The 9,456-nt window shown below is 47.2% G+C and overlaps 1 protein-coding gene across 1 annotated transcript; it reads right to left on the bottom strand.

Moving 5' to 3' along the window:
• Positions 1-853: 853 nt before the first annotated feature.
• Positions 854-4,499, bottom strand: TOMM6 (translocase of outer mitochondrial membrane 6). The gene is made up of 3 exons (XM_045014040.1): positions 4,335-4,499; positions 2,281-2,385; positions 854-1,204 (listed from the first exon to the last, which is right to left on the bottom strand). The coding sequence occupies exons 1-2, from the start codon at positions 4,448-4,450 to the stop codon at positions 2,289-2,291; spliced, it is 213 nt and encodes a 70-aa protein (XP_044869975.1). The 5' UTR covers positions 4,451-4,499; the 3' UTR covers positions 854-1,204; positions 2,281-2,288.
• Between the last annotated feature and the right edge of the window lie 4,957 nt (positions 4,500-9,456).

Genomic DNA, 9,456 nt, shown 5'->3' with positions numbered 1-9,456 from the left:
TTCGTAGGCCCCTTTTTATTTTTGCAGGAAGAGGATGTGTCTCCAGTTTAGTGAGCTTTAAGTTCACAATGAGAATACTTGTTCTGAAAATTTAAGCAGAAATTATTTCCAATTAACTTACTACTTGATAAAGCTGAAATTGACTTTTATCCTCCATCCACTCTTAAGGGCCCTCACCAAAAAAACCAAACAGAACCCCAAATCTATAGGCAGTGCTGTGTAGGACTCCTTTGAACACAGAGTACTAGATGAACTCATGCATAACATTCCAAAGGATCTGAAGCCATGCTGCAGTGGTGCTGCAAAATGCTCAGGGCTGGAACGTGTGCTACTGTTTGTGTAGCTGTAGCACAACAATGCATGTGATTAAAGCAAGAAAGTAGTGGTGCTTCTGAGCCTGTCCTCCATATCATCACTTTCACCTCCCATGGAATAGCCTTGCCACTATCAGCTGGATTCCAACAACTTAATGGTGGCAACTAGCAGAACTCCAGTCCAAGGCACTAAAATGCTATGCAACACCAAACAGCTTCTTCCCCAAGTATAACATACAATCATAATTCCTCTAAGATAAAAGAAATGCACCAGCTTTATCCTGTCTGAACATTTATCCGTGTACATTTATGGTGGTTAGAGTTTACCTAGGGCTTTTAAAAAATTTGTTTTCCCTTTGAATAAATAGCTGACAAGTCCTGCTTACAACACAGGATTGGGACTTGTTCCTTTCTCTTTTGGGTGTGAAATATGAATCATGTTTTTATGATTTTTGTAAATCTTTACTCTTTTTTACACCTTGTTTTGTAAGCTGAAGTTTCCTATTAAAAGAATAAAATTCCAGTGCAGTAGAATGTCATCATTTCACACATTTTACGATAATTTAATGAGAATCTTCTAGACATGGTACAGAATTAAACTCAATATGAAACAGCTTTGCAAGTCTTGAAAATATAACATTAATATACATTGAGCTCAGTGGGGTGAACTGAACATACAACTAACATCTCACGAGTTAAATGGCTTCTGTTCATTGCGGAATGATAGTATGCTTGAATTAAAATACAATTTTAGAGCTGCTGCTGAACTTTTAGTTACCGAGAACAAAAGCAACAAACACCACACAACTCTTCTGATCATCATTTTGGTCATCCTGTCACACTGGGACAAGAAGCTCTTCAGACTTGATGCAGGTACACTTGATTCACGTCTGCAATTAAAGATCAGACAAAGGATGGGTTAGAGAGCCAAGTATCTGGTCTAGTGTATTAAAATGGTATTAAGTGAGAAGTCACTGAGGTACCCATATACTTGAGGTAATCATGTTTTCCCCTAGGATGCCACTTTGAGTTGTGAAACACCTTACTGTTCTCTTAATGGTAATGCCTGGGTGTTGTTCAGTCTTGTAGCTGAACACTATTTTAGGGCACAATATAAATACCTATAGTTTTACAGGATCTACCTTTTTTGCATGTTTACCTGGTTATATAATTATGTAGCTCAAGGAAAAATCTGTGTAATTTGAATTTTGCTGTCCATTTGAAGGGCATTTTGGAGCCTAAGGTAACCTTAAAAATCAGGTCAGGGCTCACTGTAATATCCATTACTGACCATAAGGTTAGGGTGAGGCTGTGCCGTACATTACATTAATCAGAATGTCTTAGATACCCAACATATTTGGAGAAGGCATAGAGATTGCACAGTAAGTGGCACTTTACAAAACAACATCCCTACCCTGAGGCCTTGACAAAAAAGGATGTAGTAGTGAGCAAATCACACTACTGCAGCTTCACCAAAGTAGGTGTGAAAAAAGGAGAGGGAGGAGCTCAATCCACAGGAAGTGGAAGGTTGTTGACAACTCTAAGGGATAGTATAAAGCAGTGGAGGGGGGACTCCTACAAAGGACGCAGACACAGATTAATGCAAGTCTTTGAACTGAGACATAGGCTCTGGAACTTTAAATAAGTCTCCTGCGCAGCCCCTTAGTCCAGTTCTAACTTGTACACTCCTCCTCCCCAAAACAGACTTGAATATTGAAGTTTGATAGCTCGATACAGTGGAACCCCAATTAGCCAAAAGTGCAGTTCCCAGGACTTGACTGCAGCATCTTCCTCTGTAGAAAATCATGCACTGCAGTCTTTTAATCCTGCCACGTGCAAAAGTTCCAGAACTTCCCATATCTATTGCTGCTCCTTTAACCAAACCCTTGATTATCCTGTTGAGTTTGGCTCCTCTCATTATTCAAAGAACGACTATTTCCACACCTTCACAATGTCAGGTACTCACTGGCACTGCTATGCAACTGGTTGAGGCGGCATCAGATCAATGTCTGTCAAGTTTCGGGCTACCCAGACTCCAGCAGCAAAAAGCCCCAGGTTAACTATGAGGTTTCTGAAACAAACACATAGCAAGTTAGATTTGTTGAAGCAATGGGTGGTGTCTGGTCTACATTAAAGTGTTTCCTACCTAGAATACCAAGTGCAAGACCTCCAGCACTGATGGCTTTAAAACAGTAACAAATATTAAGTCTCATTGCCAAGCCTATGCTATAGCTGGAAGAAGCAACAATGTTAATTTTGGGTGGCAGTTTCCCTTTTTTGCTGCCTCCTCAGGAATGGCCTGCTGTTTACAAACCATTCTGCTCCCATCTATATTCTGTATTTCCCTTGCTTCATCCTATATTAGGGAGATTTCCATGAAAACAGGATGTTTAAGAACTCATTTGCTCCTGCTGCTTATCCCCCCTCCTATAGTAACTAGCTGCTGCCACAATTATGGCAAGCAGAATTATGACTTCAGGTAGGGAATAAGCAGCAAGATCAGAGATGCTGGTAACAGAAAAAAGGCAAATGCAGAGAACAGGATTTAATTGTTTCTAATTTGATTTTTTTTTTAAAGTATTTCAGGAGTGTATTCTCCTCAACAACTGCTTAAAATTACTAGATATGCCCTGGGATGATTGACTTATGGCAGTGTAAGAGGATAAATGTTACCTGCCTCATGTGTGGGATCCTTACCCTAAAGTACCAAACTCTTACTCTGAATAACAGTATGTATTAAGCGCTTTAAATCTGAAAGGAAATAAACATACATTGTCAACCTCCTTACTAGATAGGAAAAGTTCTTCTCCCCCCCAATCCTCCTCCCTTTTACAGATGTGGAAGTAGAGGCCCAGGAAGGCTGTCACTTGTCCAGGGTCACAGAGCAAGACAGTAACAAAGCCACAAACAGATTGCAGGACTCCTGATGCCCCATCCCCTTCTCTAGCTGCAACACCACAGTCTTCCTCCTCCCAGCTGGAGGGGAACAGAACCCAGGAAGCTCTGACTGCCAGGCCTCAGTTCTGGCTACCAGACAACTGCTTCTCCTTACAATCTCACACCTCTCAGTGCATCACTTAGGGGCCTTGCCCTATTGAAAACAATGGGGCAGACATAGCCCCGCTCCAGATACAGTTTCCACAACTGCATTATTCACTGAATCCCATGTTTCCCTTTAACTTGTCTTCATCTTGCCCTGACCCAACTCTGCCACCACCCCTTGCAGTGACCCGCCCCGGAGGCCCTCGCACCATTTGACTTGAAGGCCTGTGTGTACTTCCCAAGCTATGCGGGCTCCTGCCTGTGAGACCAAGGCAGAGTCAAGGGCCTCCCTCATCTCAACTCCAGTAAGTGCCACAGAACCAGGCCTGACTCCTGGGGGGAGCCACAGGCACGCAGCTCAGATCCCTGCAAGGGCATGTGAAGAGCACCTTGCCCCTACACTGAGGTCACAGCTCCCGGGGGGAGCCCCCTTCTCCCCGCTGGGGGGTGCTGCGCTGTCACAGCTCCTGGGGGGATCCCCCCTCGGGGGGGCGCTGTCACAGCTCCCGGGGGATCCCCCTTCTCCCCGCTGGGGGCGGCGCTGTCACAGCTCCTGGGGGGAGCCCCCCTCTCCCCGCTGGGGGGGCGCTGTCACAGCTCCCGGGGAGCCCCCCTCTCCCCGCTGGGGGGGGCGCTGTCACAGCTCCCGGGGGATCCCCCCTCTCCCCGCTGGGGGGGGCTGCGCTGTCACAGCTCCTGGGGGGAGCCCCCCTCTCCCCGCTGGGGGGGCGCTGTCACAGCTCCCGGGGGATCCCCCTTCTCCCCGCTGGGGGGGGCTGCGCTGTCACAGCTCCTGGGGGGAGCCCCCCTCTCCCCGCTGGGGGGGGCGCTGTCACAGCTCCCGGGGGATCCCCCTTCTCCCCGCTGGGGGGGGCTGCGCTGTCACAGCTCCTGGGGAGCCCCCCTCTCCCCGCCGGGGGAGAATCGCCCCTTCTCCCCACAGCAGCGCGCTCAGCCCCGGGCGCGGCCAGGCGGCACCTGCGGAAGTCGGTCCTGTCGGCGGCGAAGCGGCAGGCGCTCCGGATCCAGTCCCGCAGCCCCTCGCGGGGGGACCCGGGGCTGCCGCTGCCTCCCGCCTGCCCGCCCGGCGCCATGGCTGCTCCGCGTGCTAGGGGCGGGGCTGCCGCGGCTCGTGCGGGCAACGGATAAAACGTCACATCCTGGTCGTGGCTCGCCCTCCTCCCGTCACTTCCGTTGCGGGGCAGAGGCGGGAAAGCGGCGTGGGAGCGCGTGGCAGCGTGGGGCGATGCGCGTGCACAGGGCACGTGCACGTACAAACTAGGAGGCCCCCTGTAGCGCTGCATGTGCGAAGTGCCCGAGCAATCCCGTGCAGAGTACTAGACCCCGAGCATCCTTCCCTGGGCAAAGCACAAGCATGGGGCTAGGCCATGTGCACAGGGCAGAAGGATGTGCAACGTCCGTGTGCAAAGTGCATGGGTGAAAGCCAACCCTGGGTGCAAAATGCAAGTGCCCGAGCAATCCCGGCATGCAGAGTACTAGACCCCAAGCATCCTTCCTTGGGCAAAGCACAAGCATGGGGCTAGGCCATGTGCACAGGGCAGAAGGATGTGCAACGTCCGTGTGCAAAGTGCATGGGTGAAAGCCAACCCTGGGTGCAAAATGCAAGTGCCTGAGCAATCCCGGCATGCAGAGTACTAGACCCCAAGCATCCTTCCTTGGGCAAAGCACAAGCATGGGGCTAGGCCATGTGCACAGGGCAGAGGGATGTGCAACATCCATGTGCAAAGTGCATGGGCAAAAGCCAGCCCTTCATGCAAAATGCAAGTGCCTGAGCAATCCCAGTGTGCAGAGTACCAGGCCCCATGCAACACTCCATGTGCAAAGTGCAAGCCCTTGAAAGATAAAATAGGGAAAAATGAATATAAATAATGCTAGTCCAAGGCCTTGATACTGAAGTCCCTGCTCTGGTTAGTAAAGTTATATCCTTAAATGTCTGCAGGATCAAACCCATGAACACCCAAAGAAATAACCACTAGCTTTGACAGGATGTGAATATGGTTTTCTGAGAACATGGATATGGGCAGACTAGGGACTAAAGAAGAAAAGGACGTGGACTGAGATGTTAGTGATGGAGAGAGTTAGAATGACAACGACTATTGGAAAGTTTGCCAAGATTATTCATGAATCCAAATGCCTCCTACAAACAGCACATTAACAAGGCACCTTCTCTCAGTTGACCTAATTTATGTTAGCATACAGCCACCAAAGTAATGACATCACTTCAGCACGTCTACATTTTCCTCCTTGTGTGGGCAGGGCATGTCCTTACCAGGAGCTATTGCACCACTTGAACTGTCAGTGTGGGGGCATTGTGGGTCGGCTTTGGAAAGCCAGCAACACTTGATCTGAGCAATGCAGTGTCTAGACTGACTCTGCTTTGACCTAACTACATTGATTGTGTCTCAACGCCTCTCGTGGAGTTATTAAGTTGGTGTAGTGAGTGAGTCACATCAGCGGAAGGAAAATTTTAGTGTAGCTGCTTATGTAGTTAGAATAGAATATCAGGTTGGAAGGGACCTCAGGAGGTCATCTAGTCCAACCCTCTGCTCAAAGCAGGACCAATTCCCAGACAGATTTTTGCCCCAGATCCCTAAATGGCCCCCTCAGCAATTGAACTCACAATCCTGGGTTTAGCAGACCAATGCTTAGGTCAATATAAGCAGCTTTGCATCCGCTAACTCTGTAATGTAGACCTGGGCTCAGACTGACCAAGCCTCCCGGCATATGAGGAACACTCCCATTTGCAACAACCCCCAACTCCCTATTTAGTAATGTTATTATCACCCTCCTTAAAAACTATATTACTCAGAACCACATGCGTCAATCCACAAGTGCACACCTCTCTGAGCCAGGGAAAGAGAGTGATGTGCATGTGTGACTAAGCACAAGCTTTTAGGTAATGTAGTTGCTCTCTCTTCTGCCAATGGGAGTGCAGGAGGGGGCGGGCTTGTCTGGGCTCAGCATCCAATAGCAGAGTGAGGTGGTAAATTTGAAGACACCTGGGGTAGGTGGTGGTAGGTCAGTAATGGAATGGCATGGAGCAGGGGTGTATCCTTGCCTCCCGGGGGGAGGAGTAAAGCCCCCTCAGGACTTGGGGCAGCAGGGATGGGAGGTAAGACCGCATGGTTTGGTTCTGTTCTGCTGCAACACCCAGCAGAGAGCAATCTGCTTCCCGGGTTGTAATTGCAGCCCTGCTTCCATGAATGCTGCCAAGCTTTTTAAAGCCTATCCAGGTCCAGGTCCCAGCTGCAGTGACCGCAAGTCTGCTTGCCTTGCTGTCTGTTCTACTAGTATGTGTTCTGATTCATAATAATGTGTGATGTCAGTTGGACTTACTTAATCAGAGATTATTAGTCAGCTATGGATCCAGCAGAGTACAGAAAGAAAAGCATCCTTTACCAATCTCTCTGCAATTAGGGGACCGAAAGCTGCTTGTCCACTTCCAGCTTAACTCCCCCAAACTCTTCCCTATTATAGTGTGTGGGACAAAGAAATTCCTTTGTGAGGAAGAGAAGCTACTTTCTCACAATCAACCCCACTCTGTGGTCTGTTTTTGATATCTCAATTTACCTAATTGCTTATGGAACTTCTTTTATGGCATCTCAGATGACACGAGTGATAAACTAAAGGGATTTCTAACCCAGTTGTTATTACTAAGAACATCTGTGGCAACAAGTCATTCTCGATGAGCTAAAAACACCTTTTAGTGGGTCATCATTTTGTAAATCACAAATAGCTTGCAATAAACATACCCCTTATCAATAACCGAACCTATTTAAATTAGAAGTACCCCTCGTCAATCATACCTTCTTGTTCATCACAACACACATCTGTAGTAACAGACATCCTTTGTTAGTTGCCAGGGGTCCATGCCTGAACATCTGGATGTATTCTCCATGGGTCAGGATAAGAGATTTCATTGTTGATCCTATCTGCTTCAGTGTTTGGACATACACGACAAAGCGCTTTGGGTTAGAAGGCAGAATACACTTTGGTTTGCATACAAAGGTTGTGGTTAGTATAAGTCTAAGAGAATGGGAGAGGTTTAATATCTACTAACACCAGGGAGTAACAAGGCATTGAGGGGGAGAGACTGAATGAGGGTACTAGTCGGGGGTTAACGGGAGGGTAGTGTGGCTGGAGGTGATAATGGAGCTGGATTTCAGGATGCTCCCTGAAATTAACTTGAAAATGTTTGTCAATATGCCCCTTCACTTCATAAAACAGAAACTAACTGGGGCCAAAGCCTCATCCAGCATATTTAGATAATGGGATATAAGCCCTGAGCCTGCAAGGACTTCAGTAAGGGAAGCTTCTCTGTAGAACTCACTATTGGGGCCTAAACCTCTAGTAAACAGACAGTTTCAAGGTAGCTCAGCCCACAGGAATGTTGAGAGGTAGCATGGTCCAGTGAACAAGGCACTGCATTAGGGTTTGAGAACTGGGTTTTGTGCCTGGTTCCAGGTGACCATGGTCAAATCACTTCCCCGCTCCGTGCCTCAGTTTCCCCTTCTGCTCTTTGTCTGCCTTGTCTATTTGGATTGCAAACTCTTTAGGTCCAGGGCTGTCTTTTGCTCTGCATGTGTACTGTGCCCAGCATAAGGGAGCCCTGAGCTTGGTTGGGGTTTTTAGGCATCACTGTCATATACATAATAATAATTAATCATAAAACTAGATAATGACTACTAATGGCAAGCTCTCAATCCATTCAGCCCCTCTAAGGAAATACAGCCATGTTTTTAAGAACTTCTAGGGAAGACTTATGGAGGGCAGCATCTCCGAGGACGAGCAAGAGAAGCGTGCCTTTAAAAAATCACTACCAGAAGCAGCAGACAAAGACATCAGTAAGGCTCCAATCCTGCACACACGGAAGTGCTTAGCTTCACCGCCTTCTCTGTTGGGGCTGCTCAAGGTAGTTGAGTAAGTGCATGAGGATTTGCAGGATTGCAGCTCAGGTTTGCAGGGGAGAAGGTCCTGATCTTGCAAAGCTGCTCAGCTGTGCACCACTACCACCTCCTTTTCTGACCATTTTGTTTTGAGTGCCTAAATCAGTCCTGCAAGAAACCCCATAGATGGCAGGCTCCCGTTTGTTGATCGCTAAGCAGAGTTGGGGCCTCTCGGCAGCCTAGTCTCCGAAAGAGCGGGGCAAAGGTTGGCTTGTACATGTGTGTGTGTGAATGTGTGTACACACACACACACACACACACACACTCAGCATCTTGCATTGGCTAGCTCAGGTGGCTCTCTGTCTAGTATGTTGCTTTGTGGATCACATTCTAAAGCACTTTTCTCTCCCAATTCATTGTATAGGGAGCTTAAGTGCCTAACTCGACAGTGCTGTTGGTGTGGTTTTTCTGGGCACCCGGAAGTTAGTTGCTGTGACGCTCAGTATTGTGAGCCTAAGTCCCTTCCTGGATCCCTCCCTGCGAGTAGGATTGAGGCTTTATGGGATACAGAGCATACAGGGCTTATCATTATAGCCCCAGATGGACTCCTTTAAAAGTCTTTGAAGGGCAGGGAAGGGGCTTTAAAAAGTAACAACATTTTACTGTACTGAAAACTTAAGTAGTTTTTCCTTTGATCATTCATAACCCTGAACTGAACTGGTAAAAGTGGCAAGGTCCCATTAAAAGCATAAGGGACTTGCATTTGTGAGCAGTGTTTGTGCATTACCTAGAAAAATGGGGTCCTGGCTTTGTTTGATCCCCAGGCACTTCCATAATAAACATGAATAATAATAATAACAATAATACTATTTAAATTCATGGAAGTTTGGCCTGTTTAAGCATAGCCTCAGTGATGTGGGGATGTTAATCTCTCCAAAGCCAGCAGATGGCAGTGTACTAACAACTTGAACACTGAGGCAACTGCAGCTGTATTTTGGGTTTATGCTGCATTTCATCTGTAAAAAAAAAAGTATAATTAACTGTGTTAGATAAATGCATATTAAATAATGTTAGAGAAGTAGCTAGTATATATTTAACAGTGTTATAAGAAAATATAAAAGGGAATTTTTCTGTTTTCCTTGGGTGTCTTTTTGACACAGGTCTCAAAACTCTGCTAAGACAGCTTCAGAGGT

This window comes from Mauremys mutica, chromosome 4, assembly GCF_020497125.1.
Source record: "Mauremys mutica isolate MM-2020 ecotype Southern chromosome 4, ASM2049712v1, whole genome shotgun sequence".
Lineage (NCBI taxonomy): Eukaryota > Metazoa > Chordata > Testudines > Geoemydidae > Mauremys > Mauremys mutica.
Note: the sequence above shows the minus strand (reverse complement) of the source record. Positions and strands in the feature narration are given on the sequence as shown.